The following is a 19,526-nucleotide window of genomic DNA, read 5'->3' as shown; positions in this document are numbered from 1 at the left end:
GAAAACTTTGAAATTGTTTGCAACAGCCAGAAACATCAGAAAGTTCATAACTCCAACTTATAGGAAACAAGAATTACTGTTCTAGACGAAGACTCAGTAATTCGCAATTCACCCCTGGAAGGCAGTTTACTGCGAGCGTTTCCAACACACACACAATCCCAAAAGATGGCGCAATAGGAAAAGTGATGGCGGTTTAGCATTCCCAAGCATGAAATACTGTGCGAAAGCAGTTTTTCGTACGTGGGCACCACCGTCATCTGCTGCTGCAGCGAAGGCCCGGGCGCGCTATCCTTCTCAAAGCACACTGATTCACCTGGGACTTGTAACGCTCGTTTTAAAATCTCAACAGCATTATTCGTCTCCTCTAAATCAACTGAGCCTTCTTTTATCCTCATTGCCAATATACCCCAAAAATGCCGGCGTGTTATTGATCAAATGCCGCGTTTCTGCAACAATGTTGTCAACGCTGAAGCGTTTTGCTCTAGTGCAGCGTTTCTGATGACGCATGCAGCGCACATCTCTCTGTCACTATTTCCACGTACATATACATGCGCGATTGAGGTGTCCACTGACCCAGGGAGCAAGTTATGCGCGTTTTCTTTCGTTTCGTGACTGTCTCAGAGGCATCACGTCCGCCTGCGGATTCTGCGCGCTAGGAGGCTAATCGTGCTTTTTGCTCGACGACGGAAGTTGATGAAAACGAGACGTGTAATGCACAGCGCGAGAGTACGGCAGTTTAACACGATGCGTGAGTGGTTCCGCGGTAGTGCGGTGCTCTCGCGTTGTAGTCATCCAAGCTGGTCTGATCGCGCCGCCGTGGGTTCTAAATCCAGTCCCAACAATATTTATTTTATTTCTGCAGGCATCTGAGAAGGTTCAGACAATTATCGCTTTTTTTTTCCGAATTGCTAGCGAAGTAGTGCTCCCGCCCTTATAGCTGTGGGACTTCCTAAGGCGGCCAGAAAACTCGAATCTTTTGCTAATTGTATCGGAACTGATGGGCGTGGAGAAGAAAATCGATAACTCCTCGGAAAATTGGCTGCGGTTACGGGAGGAGCAACGCGGAAGGCTGTAATTAATTTTGACACTCTTGAAATTAACGATGGAGCGTCTAAATTTACCGTGTTCACCGATAATGAAACATCCCACGCTACTGGTTTCAGCGGAATAAAAAACTAAAGACTGTTGTTGGATTAAAATCATTTGTGGACAATAAAAGCAGGAAAGATAAAAAATTAAAATGGTAAGACCCTGCCAAGACACGTAAAATCGCATGACATTGGTCAGCGATACGAGTTACTTCTATTTATTTTATTTCTTCAGTGACATGCGTGCTTGTTTTAATAACTTGGCAAAGTGTCTACTTTGCAGATAATCTCAAAAGGACCCTTTTTATTGTGCGCATTTATTTTTAGCACAATCACCGAATACTTCCAATCCCGGACCGTAATTACATTTGCAATTTCATTTGTCTCAACTCATTTGCGGACTCTTGATGCTGTGCGCCGAAAGAATAAACGACACCCGGATTCTTGCGCTATTGTAAGAAAATTGCACACGCAATAATTTTTGTTCCTTCTTCGCGTGTAAAGACCTCTTTACTTTTTTCAGCAGTTGAACCTGGAAGCTGTGTAGGATGTGTTAACTCACGTTTTAATTGATTTGTTACCCGGCCTAGAGTGGTATCGTGAACACTGGTATGAAATTGTAGCCTAAGGCTTCAGTGCTAATGAATAATTAAAGAGAGAGCACAATCCACCAACGAACATACAAAAGGAAGAAACTGAAGTGAGAGAAAAGTATTTTCAAGGTACTTTCGCTCTCGATCGCCACCTTGTTGGCTTTGTTTTTTTGTTTTTTTACAAACTCAAGATGCGGAAAAATTTGCATAGCGCTCAAGACGCACCGCAGAAGACCTGAACTCTACCGCAGCGAGCTTATTTTCCCATTATAAATTTAGCAGTGTCCGCGCAGTTGCTAATAGCTAGAGTGTATTTAAGCACGTATATACACCACAACGTTATCGCGTCATATGTTTTCTTCAATTTAAAAATCTAGGCACTATAGCGGTAAACACCCGCCGTGCCGCAAATTTATACTCGATTTCTTCTTTGTATGTTTCCTTCAAGATTTGATTAGCGGCGCTAGGAACCACATCTACTCTGCGATCATTACTAAGTGATGGCTTCACTTATTTTAAGTCGAAGTAAGTCTAATGTTAACACTTGCAGCACCTTACAGCGAACATCCGCCCCTGACTAAACTGAAGACCTCGCCACCTAAGACTAAGCCTAAAGCTTAACTTGCACTAAAGCGGAGTGTAGAAAATGGTCTTATCTACCGCTGCCAAGGAGCGGTTCTGCACGCCGGTCAGCGTCTGCTTATTCGAAGTTTTACTCCGTCGCAAGAGGCTTGGCTTTGCCTTGTCGGGCTTGGCGGTCATCACATCACTGCTGAAGTTCATATTTTATTTTTTTTACTGCTGCCTCTAGGATTGAAGCAAGCGTCGCTTTCTAAATACAACCACGGGGCAGTAGAGGTCCATGCCCGCTACTGCTCCGCCAATCGTACCAATGTCCTTTTAGCATATGTTGTAGCCTCCCCTAAGAAAGGTTGTTTTTCTGCGGTAAAGAAAGAGATCAAGAGAAACAGTTTTAAAATTGCATACTCATTTACATATATGAAAATACATTTATTACAGTTGTATCAAAAAATACAATTAAAATGTCAGACGCACAACTCTAAATGGCATACTTCTATCAGCCATTTGCATGATCGACAAGAAAGAAATTGTGCCCTTTTGAAGATGGTTTTCTGCGAACCGCACCGTATTCGTGTTACTCCTTTGCTTGGCTCTCCAGACTCCACTTAACAGAAGATTAACAGCTACTTCACCTCCACCTTCCGACAGCAGCTGCGCATATTCGAATGGATAAGCTAAGCGCGAAACGTGCAAAAAAACCTCCTTCGTAACGAACGCTACTCGGAGTGTAAACGGTATGGTTACGTGTCGAAGTTTCCGATGACAAATAAAGAGCGGTCGCACGTTTTTATTGGGACATGTAGAATGTGCGCCAATAATTAAATCATATATCAGAACCATAGACATAATATTCAATTAGAATACCGGCTGAAAACACCAATATGCCTCAGAAATATCAGTAAACGTTTAAGTCTTGCGTCCTTGTATTCATCAATCTAGAGGCAATTTTTCTCTGCAGAGCCCCTGGAGGTGCAGATGTGGCCCAGGACGCGGGAGGTCCGCTCCGGGGACTCTGTGACACTCAACTGCAGTGTTTCCGGATTCCCCGTCCGCTCGGTCACGTGGTCCAAAGACGGACATCCAATTACTGGCCCAAGTGCTGCAGCTTCGGCGTCCACGTCAAACAGCGACGGCGTATCTACGCTGTCCCGACGCGTGTTGATGCTCAACCGGTACGCGCTGCGGATCCAGGCGGCGCAGAGCGACGACTCGGGCGTCTACCAGTGCCACGCTTCCAACGAGAGGGACTCCGCCCAGGCGCACGCCTACGTCCACGTCAAGTGTACGTGCGTGTGGGGACAGTTTGGCGCCAGGCGACGTTTCAGGCTGAAACCAGCCTTACCAGCGAGCCAGGGTTCACGCGTCTATATTTTATGAATAATGTGTTTCTGTAAGCCAAAGCTGAAGAAAAAGTATAATAGTAAGCCGCTAGCGGAGGGCTCCGGCTTGATATCGCCTTCCTCATTATTTTTGAGAGGTGAGAGCTTGGACGAAATCTACAATCCTATGATTATTAGTAAAACAGCCTAGCCTCTGAGGTACCACGGTAAGCTTCTGAGTATGCTTTAGGTACAGGAGCCTAAAAGCAAGATGTATGTGCTTCAGAACAAGACAGGATGCATAATATGCATTTAAACAGTAGCAGCGCAAAAAAAAACGCCTTTAAACCACTTGAAACCCAGGATAATTGCACACGAGAAATGCTAAACACTGGAAAATGTCACGCTGAATATCTTGGTGATAGCAATCAATAAAAAAATATCGGAACGACTCTAAGCGCTAATGAAATTTTCATAGCCCTCTTTGCTACTATGTGTCCATCTCAACAACGATAGAAATGAAAACGGAACAGGTTATCCGGCTATTGATCTCTGGTATACACTCTACATCCTTTTTAGACACTTTTTTTTTCTTGATGCCACAATAAAAATCAGGGCATCCGAAGAGAGATTTGAGTGTTAATGGCCCTTAAAGTGCCCCGCAATTCATCAACACTTTGCAATGGTATTGTAGCTATTAATGCGACGGAACTATAAATACTCTAGAAGAGTGCGGTGAGGGGCTAGTTGGTACGACATTATGAGAACAAAAGTAACTGCGCAAAAGGACGGGACAAGAGAAAGAGAACCACACGGGACAAACGCAAATGCGTTTGTCCCGTGTGGTTCTCTTTCTCTTGTCCCGTCCTTTTGCGCAGTTACTTTTGTTCTCATAATATAAATACTCGCCAAATGACCAATAGTCTTTACGACGGTTCAGACTATTTTGTGATTAAAATCCTTTTTGCGTTCTGTTTCTGATATGTTTTGATAGGTCTCGAATATTTCACCGCTTACAGTGCTGTAAAAAACAGAGAAAAAGGCAGGGCTCTCTTGCTGCATCTTTGTGCAGCTGAACCACCAGTCCTGGTGTCGCACTTTGAGGACTCCGTGATTCGCAGAGACGAACCAGTGTCGCTGCGATGCGCAGCAACTGGAACACCACTGCCCCAGATCACGTGGTCTGTGTACGACGTCCAGGTTCAAGACTCCAGCAGGGTGAGTACTAGTACCTGATTTGTTATTAGTGAACGCAGTGGCTTTGTTATTACTTTATCGGTATTTTCTTTTCTATGAACGTCATTTGTACTTCACTCCTTGGGTTTGTAATGTGTTTACTTGTTCCTGTCTGGACAGACACAAAGCGGTTTCCTTTAGCTGAGTATATAAATCGTAATGTGAAATAAAAAGCAAGCATTCTTGGGTCAACCAATTTTTTTGAGTGTTCGAACAACCAAATGGCAGTATTGATAAAAGGTGTAATGCACACTATTCACAGTGCTTCATATGCGTACTGTGTTTCGCCTCAGGTACTGTGTTCTAGAAAAGAAAATCACTAGTGGCTTCCGGAAAGCGTGGTGCCATGTCTGTATCCTGTTCGCTATCCCGTATTCACCACAATTATTTTTGTAAATACTGCCACAGCATTGCTTCAGAGTTAAAGAGGATAAAAATTTGATGACAAATTAAACCTGACCAAACTACCAACGTAACCTTAAAAACAATCATTACCCCCTGACTGCAGTCTATGAGCTGCGCATGGGCATTGGCAAGCCAAGCATAGCTGAGACTTCTATTTGCCGACTGGAGCCGGCATCGGCACAGTCTCTCCTGTTCGTGGGGAGCGAGGCCTATCTTTCGCATCAGATCGTAAAAATTTCGGGGTTCTATTTCCTTATCACTCTGCAGACACTGACAGTAATGTTGAATTTTTTATTTTTTTATTTTCACTTTTATATTTTAATTAACAAAAGGCCTCTATTTTGCAAGTTGAATGGACTTTAGTCAGTGGTTGATGGGTAGCGCACCGGGCTCACGACCCTAGGGCGTGGTGGCTCTACTTCCGGCTGATACACTTGGGAGAAATTAGTCGTTGCATTGCAAGGTTTCGTTCTTACTTGCCGTTTAATACAGAGCAGCGTCGCTCGAAACGAAAGACATTAAAACACAATGCACGGCTGTGGTGCTCTTAACAGGTGCGCGTCGGCGACTACGTGAGCCGTGACGGCTCTGTGATCAGCTTCGTGAACATCACGCGGGTACGACCCGAGGACGGCGGTGCCTACCGCTGCGAGGCGTCCAACGAGCACGGGGCGGAAGCCCACTCGGGCCGCCTGAACGTGCTGGGGCCGCCCGCGGTGCACAACATGCACAACCGCACAGTTGTGGCCGGCCGCAGGGCAGCGCTGCACTGTCCCTACTCCGGATTTCCCGTCACCAGGGTTATCTGGAGAAAAGGTGAGGTGCAGATTCAAGTGACATGAATACACGCCGCAGCCACTATATCTGCCGTTATCTTTTTTCGGAAGTAAAAGAAAGCGAGAGAAGGGCGGGGGTCTGCGTCCCAACGTCTATTGATCGCCCGCACGGCGTACGTCTGACACTTTCTCGCTGTGTGTTTCGCTCCGTCACTAGAAGTAACCGGCACCATCTATCGTACCTTCTAACTAGACGGGCTGAAACAATTTGTTATAATCAAAAAATTTTTTCACCTCGTCTAAATAATGTTCCAAGTTTGCAGTAACGTTTTAAATACGCATCAAATATGCAGCATTACCAACTTACTGTGTTTTAAAAGGATTCTGTTAAGAGCAACCGGGGACTATATTCCGCTGCGTCAGAAGCCAGGGGGTGTTTCGGATTTGTTGCTTTTGCTGAATTGTCAAAAAAAAAAAAGCAGTCGCGAGGTTCAGTGTGATATTGTATGCTAACGAGCCGTCGAATAAACTTTTATACTGGAAACAATATCTTGCTGAATATCGAAAGACAAAATCAATGAGTAGTTTAGAGTTCTCGCTGCACCAGGAAAGCGGACACCACTCAAAGGAAATGATTTTGTGTTCCGCTTTTAAAAGAGTGAAATGCTATATGGCAAAGTATTTTTCTACTAAAATTAGAATATAATGCTGCCACGTGTGCCCTATAGGCATAGGCAGTCATTCAGCTTTTTATTTGTCTAGTTAATTTACTCGTTTCTCCTGATGACCGTGTGAATTTGAACACTTTGATAGTGCACGCTATCATATATATTCCCTCTCTCTAATGAATAACTATTATAGAACAAAATATTTTTTATAGTTATAAGATTGCCTTTCATAAAGCTCAAATATTCAGTGGACTAATTATAGACGGAGTGAATGTGAGGTTGGCATGCTAGTAACACTTGGCCATAGCTTTTAAAAACCAACATTGAGTGCTTTGAACAAAAGATTGAAGGTTTCTCCCTCTGTTTTGCCTCTTTCCTGCACTTCCCTTCCCACGGAGAAAAATGCTTACAGGCTGACTGCTAAATGTCTGCCGTGAAAGAACCAGAGAGCGCATTACGTGCTTTTAAAAATTTATTCGAAAGTGTCTGCGGTCCTTCCCTGTCTCTATGGCGCAGACGGGAAGAGCCTGCCCAGCAGCAAGCGGGTGATGCCCTACCAGAACGGATCCCTGGTGCTGGAGACGGTGAGCCGCAAGGACGACGAGGGACGGTACTCTTGCACCGTGCGCAACGAGCATGGCGCCGAGGCCAGGAACCACCTGCACCTCAGGGTGCTCGGTGAGCGCATACCGCTATCCAATTTGACTATCTTGAGTCTTGAGTTTATTAGGGGTAACTGCTCAACTTTTATGGCTTGTCACACTTTTTTATTGCCTCTGTTAGCAATACTAAGGCGAGTGCCCTGTTTTTCTTGCTCGCGTTCATTTTTTAGAGGCCTGCTGGCTGGTTCGAACGTCACCTGATTCTTTGTTAGATTTTGAAAAAATTCAGGGGGCACGTTGGCTCTCTAAAGTGCTGCAAGGCGAAAGCGTTTCCTGGCCACTGTTTGTTTCTATTAACTTTTTATTTTTCATATGTTGTTTTTTATTTATTTTGTTTGCTCCTTTTCTTTATTTTATTGTTTTTATTTTTATTTTCACATCTTATTTCTATTTTGTTTTTATTTTTGTTTATTTTCATATTCTTATTTTTTATGTTCCTTTTCCTGACTTAACTCCTTTTATTTTATTTATGAAGCCCATGCATTTACTGGATGCGCCTTTATTCATGCTGGAACCTTGAGCCTTTCAAGCAGTGACGCCGAAAGGCAGACGAATCTAATGACGCGTCTGTCGACACGGCTGCAGACGCGTGTGTCGACACGGCTGCCGACGCGTCTGTCGACACTTCTGCCGACGCGTCTGTCGACACGGCTCCCGACGCGTCTGTCGACACTCCTGCCGACGCGTCTGTCGACGCGGCTGCGGACGCGTCTGCTAACGACAGTATGAGGCATTAAAGGCTTTCGCCTTAATATCATTTTGTGGTCAGCTTGGCTCTGTGTAAGAGGTATTGATGCTCCGGCAGTGTCTATCCGACGACCACACAAGTAAGGATACGGTCTATAAGATTTATTGGGTTCTTTCATATTTATTCTTTGGCGCCATCATCTGCAACTAACTGCGCAGATACAAACTACTGATCAGCACAATTATGATACTTGAAGTTTCTTATGGTACATTGCAATTATGATACAATTATGATACAATTCTTATGATACAATTATGGTACTTGAAAGCTCTTGAAGTTTCTTATTTTTGTTTTCCTTATTTCGTAGAATTCAGAATGTTTCAAAATTCATTTGAGCAGAATCCCTAAATAACTAATTTTGATCATCACAGAATATCTGCATTTAAGGCACAACAGAGTGTTTCTTAGAAAACCAATGAAAACTTTTCTGAATACAGTAAAGCTTATAACAACCTTTTAACAACCACTGTCCGACCGAGCGAGTTTTACTGGTGGTGTTTTGGGCTTGTTTACTAGCTTGACGAGAAGGCCTTAAATATGTTCCGACGGCACAAAGGGAGTAGAAATGATTTAATGCTACTCAGTGCACTGCTGAAGAATTGGATCACTGTTAGAAGGACCAGAACCACAGAAAAAGAGAAACCCTGTGTCCTCTTCGCAGATCTCAAATCTTTTTTTAAAAGGCAAACTGTTTGTTACTGTACATCTTCTAGTTTCTATTTTCTTTTAAAAAAAGCCATCCTTCAGTAAGTTGCCGAAGAACAAAAATACAATCTTACAGTGCACCAGTGTCCATCCATTGTTGGAAAAACAAACAATGAGCAGTACTTACGAGGCATCTTTTCAGATTTTCATGCTTCTTTATGGGACAGGATCATTGTTTACTTTCTTGAAGTCTCTTCCCATCTCTTTTCCTCCTTTGCGCTTGAGTGGTTCTTTTCCAATAAGCACACGGCATCTTTTTGCATTCTTCTATTTTTCTCCTCCTCCACATCCTCACCTTGTTCCGCGCGCAGTTCCCCCATCAATCACGCCATTCTCCTTTCCCGAGAAGCCACAGCTGGGCTCCCGTGCCAGTGTCACGTGTAGCGTGCCAGAGGGGGACCCCCCTATTCGGCTGTCGTGGCTGCGTGACGGTGTGCCTCTGGAGTCGGCCCCCGGCAGGGACGGAGTCTCCTTCGGCCACGTGGACGACTTCATCTCCACGCTGGTGTTCAAGTCACTGCGAGAGGAGCACACGGCCGTGTACACCTGCCTGGCCGCCAATGAGGCCGCTGCGGTCAACTACTCGGCGCCGCTAGTCGTCTACGGTCAGTAGCATTCTGAGGTGCACTGTTCATGCCTCAGCCGAATACCTCACAGTCTGAATCATTGTCAACAGTGGCAAATGAGAGGAACAAGCGCTATTTGGTCTCTTTTCTTGCGCATTGATATAAAACAGTCAACAGTAGAAAGAGCAGAACCGGCGTTGCTTTTTCAGATAGAAATTAATTCTTAAGCCACGTTTATACTTTGTTTTTCCACAATGCTTATTCATCAGCGGTCCGGTGATATTATTCATCGATGTTCATATTCAATATTCTTTAAATGAATGAAAACGATGTTGCGAGTATGCCGATAAACAGTTGTAAGCTTGCAAATAAAAATGCACTGCATAATTCTCAATGAAAAAAAAAGGATATCAGTTGTCATAAATAGAATATGAGTGCAGGGCTACAAATCTGCTGAGCTGAAAATGACAATACAAAATTATATGGCAGTTCGAAATACTATGCCAAATTGCGACGAACCTTTCTTGATTTTTGAGCCACTGTTAAAATAGAAATTTTGATTGAAATGTACGCGCTATTTTCGGAACAAGGCGCATATAAAGAGAAGTATGTACACCACAAGAGCAAAGTATTGCGCGTCCTTCTGTCTATTTGTGTCTTGTCTCTTAATTAGCACGCACCTTTCACTTATGACGAATCTACTGTTCCTTTTGTTCACCTTAATAGTTAAACCACTGTTCAAACACAACCTTGGCAAGCTCAGCACGGCACAATTATTACACACGGCGCGTTTAATTTCTCCACTTTGCCTTGCCTTTATGCCTCCTAGCTCCACCAAGATGGCGGCTAGAACCTACCGACGCGACCGTTACGACAGGCGAGCGCGTTGTCCTGGACTGTCAAGCAGATGGCACCCCGGAACCCAGGGTTCGTTGGAAGAAGTCGGCAGGTTTGAAGGTTTTTCTTTTGCCGCATTTTTTTTGTATGCTTGAGTGACAACATATACTTGCTTAGAGCACCTGACAGCTGAGGAAAAATATCTATCCGTGCAGAGTGTACCTTCTCTCAGCGCCTCTAATTATAAAAACCTTAATATTTTTATCCTGACTGTTTCTCAATTTCATGTTCGTTTTTTTTTCAATTAATTTTGTAAATGGAGAGAAAGGGCCACAACACTATTTGCTCTTTTAACATAACTTAATGTCAGCGTAGGTTATGGTGCACAAAAACATTTCTTCTTCGAACAATTCGCAAATCCACATAGTAAAATGACCCATGCTGTCTATGACGCTTTGTTTGGTACTATTGTAAACTCTGCGAGAGCGAAGCTTTAAAAGAAAGTCGCGTGCTGTTATTGATGTTTGAAATTTCAACCAACGAATTCATGCCTATGCGCTTCTAACACGGGACACTATCAGTATCAATAGTTTTTTACTTTTAGCGACATTAATTTGCATCCATCAACTATATCTGTGTAGTTTCTTGCCATGCATCATATAGATTTCCTCGAATGATGGAAGGAGCGGTTAATATTCACCGAAAGCTGCACGCAAAGCACCAGGCTTTAAGAACCAACAATATTTCACATTTAAATAGCCAAAAACGACTTATATTCCGTACTGAACTAAATAAACATTCCGTTTCCTCTTCCAGGTCTTCAAAGCACCGAGTTTCGGACAGTAATCAGCAGTTCTCGCATGCAAGCCCTAGTGAATGGTTCACTGGTTATCCAAGAGGTGGACACCTCCGATGCGGGAGGATATATGTGCGAGGCCTCCAATGGCGTCGGGCTTCCGCTCTACACCGTAGTGCAGGTCAACGTGCACGGTGAGCAGCACCATGTTGTGTGCAGGTTGGCACTATGCACCGTTGTGCACATGAGTTCCGTACGGCTCGTTTAGAAGCGGTAGGAAAATATTTTACGCAACTTAATTCTTTAGTACACCTCAAAGAACCCCAGTTAGGGTTTTTCCATCAAGGATGCAAATACAGCCCCTAACCCAGCGCAACAAGGACGGGACGAAGCGAAAGCACTGACAAGCGCTCCACACATTAGAATCCACTTTACTAGAAATCGCACTGAGTAAAGCTGAAATTTGGGCGAGCTGGAAAGTGTTTCTATTGCTTCAGCAGCGCAGTAAGGACGGGACGAAACGGAAGCGCAGAAAGTGGTTTTCTGTGTTTCCGTTTGCCCCGTCCTTGTTTCGCTGTTGAGGCAATATGAATACGTACCATCTCACTCGAATTTCGGCCCGTACACTTCCAACGCAACAGCGATTGTGTGGTAACGAGGGTACGTGTCAATGTTTATGGTGTTAAGAGTGGCCGGCAATTAACAAATGTTTTAAATATTCATGGCCGGCAGTTTTGTTGCTTAGGTTCAAACAGCAATAGTACTAAACAATCAGCGCAATCTTTATGAACGGGGAGAGCGGTTTCAGACACCAAACTTTCATTATACGTTTATTCAGAGGGACATAAGACAGATTCTGATAATTCAAATCTATTTAAATAATACAAGCGCCATTGTGTGAAAAAAGTAGAAGCTCTGATGTTCCCCGTTTCTTTCAGCCCCGGCAAAGGTACGGCAACGCTTCTTGTCCCACATGGCGGGCAGGGGACAGATGGTGAAACTTCGCTGCGAAGCCACTGGCGACGAACCCATCAGTTTCTTTTGGTCCAAAGACAATAAGCCCATCAAGGCCTTTTCGAATCCAAGGTAACGTTTATCTACGCTCGATAGTGTTTTTCACTCCTATATCTAAGTCCGTAACAATTACACATGTCATGTCATTTCAGGGCTGTTTGATAGAAGATAGCGAAGTTCTCCATGTGCTGATAATTGTTGACAGTGGTAAACGTTCCTCGTCGATGGAGCGTGACCTTCGTTTTACTAATAAATTTTCAAATGGAAATGAGTCTGGGCACAATGAGAAAGCTTCCAATAAATTTCCTGATCTTTCTGCTACGCTAACCTCGAGATTTTTTACTTGCAGTTGGCTAATGCCTTCGTAGGTCTTTTTAAAGAAGGACAAGAAGAACCAGACACCTTGAGACATTGCATTGAAGGCTCTCAAAGTTCTGTTGCCAACAGTTTCCGAGCTCTCATCAAACATGCGGGTCCAGTCGCACCGTTGGCTTGCATCGCGTTCCTCTCGCCCACAGGTACAGCATCAGGGACCACTCTCGAGAGGAGGCTCCCTGGTCGGAGCTGATGATTCTCCTCGCCGAGAAGAACGACACCGGCACGGTCAAGTGCGAGGTGTCCAACGCCTACGGGCACGACGAACAGGTCACCCACCTCTCCATACAAGGTAGGCCTCATTATAATCCTTTGGTCAGCATGTACTACATCCCAAAAGTTCTGATCATTCGAGCTTATTGAAAACGAGGTAGATTAAACGAATTGGACAGTACGCCTGGGTGCTGTCCCAGCTTGCGTGAATCCATTCAAGCTGAAAAGCCATCAGAGGTCATCAAGGGCTAGCCGCCGGGCACAGATGAAAACGCTGGCGCGCTCTTTCTAGTTGCACTCCTTTTCTGATGTTCAGTTATTATCAGTAATAACGTGACCTATCCGCAAGGGCAGCGAATACTCAGTCCCTAAGCCTAACCTGGCAGCTTGGCTCGTCCACATAGAAAATGTGGCGACCAGTAGTTTAGAAACAAATACACCATTTGAGTCTCCATATCTTTGCTCAATCTTTGCTGTTGCTTATCTTCCTCGCTAGCTTGCATGACATGCAACTTCCTTTCCAAGGCTTGTATACTATTATAAATTAAGTTGCAAATAGAGCTGTCATAGAAATATCAAGGCTTCATACAAATAAATATAAGCGGCAGCGCAGGCCATGGCAAACATCGGGTTTGCCTTTCAGCTTGAATCTCAACAATTGGGTCTGCACTGTAAACACAGAACACAGCATCCCATCACTGACCTTGTATCTGTCCTCGCGTATTAGTCGCCAGAATGTTTCTTCTAGACACCGTACCGCGCCGAGCATGCAAGGGACCACATGACCTTCGAATGTTCGGGATGCCATTCAATACATAAAAGCTTCTTCACATACTCGCACACCCTCATTTTCTTGCCGTTCTGCTGTTATTTTTTTTCTAAATTTGTTTTCTTCTATTTTTGTTGAAAAATGTTACATCTATATGCAAAAGTTTCCACACTGTATGCCTAGCTTCTCGCCATCATATTCTTCTTTTTCTCCAAGACAGGCCCGATGAGCCTCCCAGGCCAGAGGCGCTGAATGTGCTGAGCCGATCGGTCACCATACTTTGGAAAAGCCCAAACGACGGCAATTCACCAATCGCCAAATACATCGTGCAGTACAAGAGGAGCATAGGTAAGCCACTATGTTTAATACAACATGTTAGAGCATGATACCATTATAACTGCGTCATGCATGCATTAGGTTTTGTTGTTTATGATTAGGCTTGGTGCAAACCATCAAAATTATCCACAATGAATGAAAAGCGCGACCGAAGCAATATTTGTAAAAAGTTTCCGCTTTGAAAGCTGCGTGTTTAAGTTTCCTGTAGCTACGACTGAGCAGCTGTAGTTAACTTTCCGTACAAGACGAGATCACTGCGATGAATATATAAAATGGATGCCGGGTTTTCCAGCCAAATGTAACCAAGCTTTTAAAATCCCAGAGTGTTCTGGTGAAGCTAAAAGCAAGGAATATCCTAGTCCAGTGTAACCAGCTTATATAGCATTTTTGTCCTCCATGCTATATAATTTTAAACACTAGTTAGCTACAGTTTAATTATTGCCTTCAGGAACAAGCTTTCAATACAGGAGTTGTAGATTAGATTGAAAAATAGCTGACATTTGCCGGCCTTAAAACATCACTCGCACAATAAAAAAAAACTTTCGTGTGACAAAGCTGCCACTTCAAGGTCCCAAGATGTGCCTCAAAGAACAAAGCTTGCTTTTTTTTTCAGTTCTCTTGCCGAAGAGGCTTTTTGTGCTCAGTGCAGCAGAGGGGTGAGCCAGGAACTAGTCACGTGATAGCATTCTTGGAAGGCTAACAAATAAAGATATGCAAATCACACTTTGTTGGAAACACCCCTGCCAGATATTTTTCAATATCTACCACATCTGTATTGATACCTGGTTCCTCAAGCCCACAAATAAAATATTAGCTAGTAAGTCTTTATTAACTAAATAACTTTAAATAAGGAAAAATACGACAGACTAGGCCGCGGGACTGAACCACACTCAGTTGGTTTCACTGAGCTAGGACACTCCCTCGTTTTGAGAATCTCGGTCACATTTAGATGGAACCCATGATATATGAATTTTTTTTTTTACGTGGGAAAGAAAGCAGGATGACGGCGCGTAGATTTACAGAACTTTGAGTAAACCAACATGCGGGGTAAAAAGACCCCTAGGCACGTAAACATATCGATTACATAGTTCAAGACCAGGACAACATCCCTTATTCCATTATATTTCGTCTTCGCTGTGAATAGCCTTACTTTGCAGGCAATCAGAGACTAAGAGAGAGCCACCAACTTTGTTTGCTGTAGTTCATTTTGATGCAAGTCTTGAAAAGTGCCTGAAAACCTGCGCCATTTCTGCTGATCCGCAATTGCGCAGAGTCCTGGGAGAAGCAGCTGAGCGAGATGGTGGCCGAGGCGGACCAGAGCCAGGTGACGGTGCAGGACCTGCACCCGCTCACCGAGTACAACTTCCGCGTGCTCGCCGAGAACGCCATCGGCATCGGGCCGCCCAGCGACGCGCTCACCGTCATCACCGACGGCGAAGGTGAGCGCTGTCATGGCGCTATGCGCTAAAGGTTGCTCTAATTTGCGCTACGTCATTACCGGCCGCTTTTAGGCATACCTTAACCGTCACTCAGTTCTACGGCGCCCCGCGACACCGCGAGTAATTTTTCTTCACTGATGGTGTTTTCTTCTAGTCCCTCTAATTTTATTTTCTTCAGATGAGACATTTTGCAAAGAGATAAAAAGATTTCATACAGGTATCTCATCTCGAATGAAATTAAGAAAAAAATTGCACCGCTGGTAATTTTATCCCTTTGCAATCTTGTTTTTTTCTGCTTTGGCTAGCCGTAGAACAAGATTGAAATCCTAATTAGGAAAGGCGTCAAAACCGCTCTGGGCCTCCCCCTGTACACATCCACCTAGAAAATTCTGAACATGGGGATTTCGAACACACTAGACGAGCTCATTTAGGCTACCAGAGTAGCGCAACAACAACGACTCCTACGCAGCCATTCGGGGCTGAAAATACTAGAAAAGCTAGGGTTCGAACCTCGAGCGCGGCTCAAACACACGGAGAATATCCCAACAGACATAAGGAACAAAATCAGAATTCCACCACTCCCAAAGAATATGGATCCGGTACACCATGAGTGTAGGCGAAAGGACAGAGCGAAAGCTCTGCAAAAAAAATTAGCCAATAGCAGGACGTGGTTTACACGGACGCGGCGGAATATGAAGGCAGAACGGGTTTTGTAGCCCTAGCGACCAGGGAGGGCGGAGATCGAGTCTCGTGCTGCAGCACCCAACAGAGAGATGCAACAGCGGCTAAGGAGGTAGCCATTGCGCTGGCTTTAACTCAGCGGAATGTCAGGGTGATTATAACAGATTCCAAATCGGCTATCCGCAACAACAACGCAGGCAGGGTATCTGTCGAAGCAGTCAAAATTCTGACTGCCGGCCCGACACCGGCAGAACTAATTAACCTTGTTTGGACTCCGGCCCACGAGGGCCTCTGGGGAAACGAGACAGCGCACGCATTGGCCCGAGGACTCACACACCGGGACCCCAATGCGGTCTCGTCGAGCAGAGAGCCCCTTCAGACGAGCGAGGAGCTGAACACGTACCAAGATATTCTTAGCCATTACAGATTAGGAAGACAGACATTACCTGGAGCATGCAAGGGCCTCAGCAAAAAGGAAGAGGTAATATGGAGAAAGTTACAGGCGGGAGTTTTTCCGAACTCACTCGCACTAAGCAGATGGCATCCGGCGATCCAAGACCCCAGGTGTAAACAGTGTAATGAAATAGCAGACATGGTCCACATGGTGTGGACATGCCCTAGCCACAACGAACCAGACAGGAATATAGAGTCCTGGGAGGCTTTAATGGCCAGCCAGAAAGACGAACAAAAAGAAGTCATCCGTCTGGCCCTGGACACCGCTGAATCCCAAGGGATCCCAGCCTGCTGAAAGGGGAGGAAGATGACGGCGGTCAAGACTCGTCTTTTTCGCCCTCTGATTCCTTGACGGGTGCAAATAAAGTTATTTCATCATCATCATCATCATCCCTTTGCAAGGCAAGGCCGAAGACAACTACAAGAATCTGTCGAAGTGTAAAGAGAACACTAAACAGGTGCAACTTACATACGTTGCGGTAAGCCACGCGATAAAATAAGTGGCAAAGTTTCTGCACTAGTATATAATGTGAAGACAACCAGGATGGACCCGAAAGCCAAACAAAAAATTTCCTTTGCTGTACGTGGAACTATAGCTTTCAATAAAAATGCTTTTGTGCTACTTTCGAACGCGGGTATTAAAAATTCTTCCGTATGTTGTGCAGCAACCATAAATGATTATTATTACGGAATATGCAGTCCCTGCGACACCTCCCCAAAGCGTCAAGGTCACGGCTGTCAGCTCCAGAAAAGTGGAAGTGTCATGGAAGGTGAGAAAATCAGGGACTCTCTGATGATTACTCTTGACGGCTGGCCGCAATAATGTTAGCGGTAGGGAGACGTCCTGGCTAATTAAATGAAGAGGATATTTCTCATCCTTGTGGCAGCTTTTGATCTGTTTATCGATGTTTATCAAAGTTAATCATCCTCTTCTTTCCTCCTGATCAACAGATTTATTTATAAGCACTGATTCCACAGGTAGTCCCTTCTATTATGTCTGTGAGCACATAAAATCATAACTGCAAGTGTTCGGTGCGCGTAGGATTTGGGTAAAATAATCTGTTGTAGCCGACATGAGATATGCTGATTTGGAGGTCAATAGTAGTTACTGTTAGGTATACACACGCGGAAAGCACCTCAGAATTTCTAAGTATGCTGTGGATGTCGCGCAGCACCGATAGCTCTTTTTGTTTCGGTATCCTTCGGTGTATTTTCAATTACATCTCCTCTCCTCTTCGCACTGTTCCAGCCTCCCCCCGTGCACCTACAGTACGGCGACATCCAGGGATACTACGTGGGCTACCGGGTGCACGGCTCCACCGAGCCGTACGTCTTCAAGACCATCACCGGCGGTTCGCCCGGTGGCTCCCCCACGGGCAGCACACCCACCCGCTGTGTGGTGGACAACCTGCAGCGCGCCACCGCCTACGCGGTCGTCGTGCAGGCCTACAACGAGAAGGGGGCGGGGCCACTGTCCGACGAGATCATGGTGCAGACACACGAGCAAGGTCGGTGGATTTAAAGATGCTCTGTCCACGCAGGCTAGAGCAGCCGTTTTAACTGCATTTGTCCACTGTACTGATTCAGAAGTAGCCGTTCGGAAGTATTTGAGCTACAGTGGCCCGCTCTTTTTGTGTTCGCATTTCAGGTGTACTAAATCTTCTAGCCCTCATTCATACGTTAACTTAATTTTCTAATACGATTGGTTTGGTTTGGTTTATGGGGTTTAACGTCCCAAAGCGACTAAGGCTATGAGAGACGCCGTAGTGAAGGGCTCCGGAAATTTCGACCACCTGGGGTTCTTTAACGTGCACTGACATCGCACAGTACACGGGCCTCAAGAATTTCTCCTCCAAAGAAATTCCAGCCGCCGCGGCCGGGATCGAACCCGCGTCTTTTGGGTCAGCAGCCGAGCACCATAGCCGCTGAGCCACCGCGGCGGCTCTAATACGATTATTTAAACCAATCGCACGCGGACTGATGCAGGCAGAAACGTTGTTTTATTTGCATGAGCTTTGAACACATTGCAGTGAATTATTAGCGGTGACAGGTCACACTACCACATATTTGTTACAATTCTGTTGCGTAATTTCCGCCGTAGAACTGAATACTTGAAAGCCAATGGCTTTAATTAATTTCTAAAGCCGTCTAGGAGGTTTGTTTGAGAGCTGGTCGAATATCAGTACCTTAACACTTTCTTTCACTTTGATTAGAAACAAGTTTTGTTTGTCCCTAATTATTGCAGCAGCTTGCGTAAACTTTGCCACGCCATTTATGAGAAGTGCTATATTGTATACGGGGAAGCTTACCCCGCTATGTTATGGCTGCATTGCGTTGGACACTACCTCCCAATCATCTTTTTGCATGAGTACTTCGGTGATGGACTTTTTATTTTAAGGTTGGTCGAAACCTCGATCTGGAACCGTGTACTCCGATAGACATTGATATAGATTTTTTTTTTCACAAGCGCTGCTTTATTACCCATTTCCTAGTGTTCTGGGATACTTCCCTGATAATTTTAGTTTGCTTTTGCGAATTCAAGAAGCTGAAAGTATGTAAAGTTGCAATAGCAAAATGTAAAAACCAACGAAGTAGATATAAAGTTGCGACGAATTGTCCATCAAATTTTTTCCGAAGCTTTCCAATAAACATATCACCAGCCTGATTATGCTCAGCGCTTTTAGTTTTGGTTCAGTACCTATTTCTTATAAACTACTTCACCCTCGTATATATTTGAAGGCCCAGGAAATGTCAGATCTATGTACAACAACAGAGTCGCTCTTTAGAAACTCCCCTTATCTTCCCAAATAACGTAGTTTGAATTAAAGGCTTATTCGAATATAGCCTGTTCGATTGAATAATGTGACATTCATTTCTATATTCATACAACGTCGAGGACGTCCTGAAAGATCTACTCAATGTTAGCTACTCCCTTCGACCGATATAATTGAATGCCTGCACCCAGAACGCTACAAAATGGGAACCTTTGTAAAGACTCCTTAATTACTGCCTGGAACGCTCTAATAATTGGTACTCTGTCCTTGCCTGCAGATCCACCGCCTCCGCCAGTAGTCACCGTTACAACCACAATGACCGACTCCATTGAAGTCAGCTGGACACCGCAGGACGAGATGAAAGAGGTTATAGAAGGTAAGCGAAGCTAATAACACGCTGAAGGTGCTACCGAATGCGCGAGATAAGCAAAATGCTTTGAAGACGAAGGCCTACGTCTCGAGAGTAATAGAAACAAAGCCAGAGTTTTTCG

The 19,526-nt window shown here is 44.7% G+C and overlaps 1 protein-coding gene across 2 annotated transcripts in view; it reads left to right on the top strand.

Annotated features, from left to right (window-relative positions):
- The window catches only part of LOC149371133 (cell adhesion molecule Dscam1-like), a 135,662-nt gene that overhangs the window by 101,802 nt on the left and 14,334 nt on the right, over window positions 1–19,526 (top strand). For both annotated transcript variants that reach the window (XM_089564600.1, XM_089564605.1), the window contains exons 6-19: window positions 3,222–3,545; window positions 4,655–4,800; window positions 5,778–6,039; window positions 7,184–7,345; window positions 9,094–9,387; window positions 10,178–10,297; window positions 11,002–11,175; window positions 11,920–12,067; window positions 12,514–12,662; window positions 13,569–13,700; window positions 14,960–15,127; window positions 16,961–17,031; window positions 17,511–17,769; window positions 19,313–19,411. In XM_089564600.1, the coding sequence (XP_089420726.1) occupies window positions 3,222–3,545; window positions 4,655–4,800; window positions 5,778–6,039; window positions 7,184–7,345; window positions 9,094–9,387; window positions 10,178–10,297; window positions 11,002–11,175; window positions 11,920–12,067; window positions 12,514–12,662; window positions 13,569–13,700; window positions 14,960–15,127; window positions 16,961–17,031; window positions 17,511–17,769; window positions 19,313–19,411 (2,508 nt within the window). The remainder of the gene's footprint in view (window positions 1–3,221; window positions 3,546–4,654; window positions 4,801–5,777; window positions 6,040–7,183; window positions 7,346–9,093; window positions 9,388–10,177; window positions 10,298–11,001; window positions 11,176–11,919; window positions 12,068–12,513; window positions 12,663–13,568; window positions 13,701–14,959; window positions 15,128–16,960; window positions 17,032–17,510; window positions 17,770–19,312; window positions 19,412–19,526) is intronic.

This window comes from Amblyomma mixtum, chromosome 1 (assembly GCF_055824585.1).
Source record: "Amblyomma mixtum isolate Tamu chromosome 1, ASM5582458v1, whole genome shotgun sequence".
NCBI lineage: Eukaryota > Metazoa > Arthropoda > Arachnida > Ixodida > Ixodidae > Amblyomma > Amblyomma mixtum.
The sequence above is the reverse complement of the archived record's forward strand: the minus strand, read 5'-3'. Positions and strand labels throughout refer to the sequence as shown.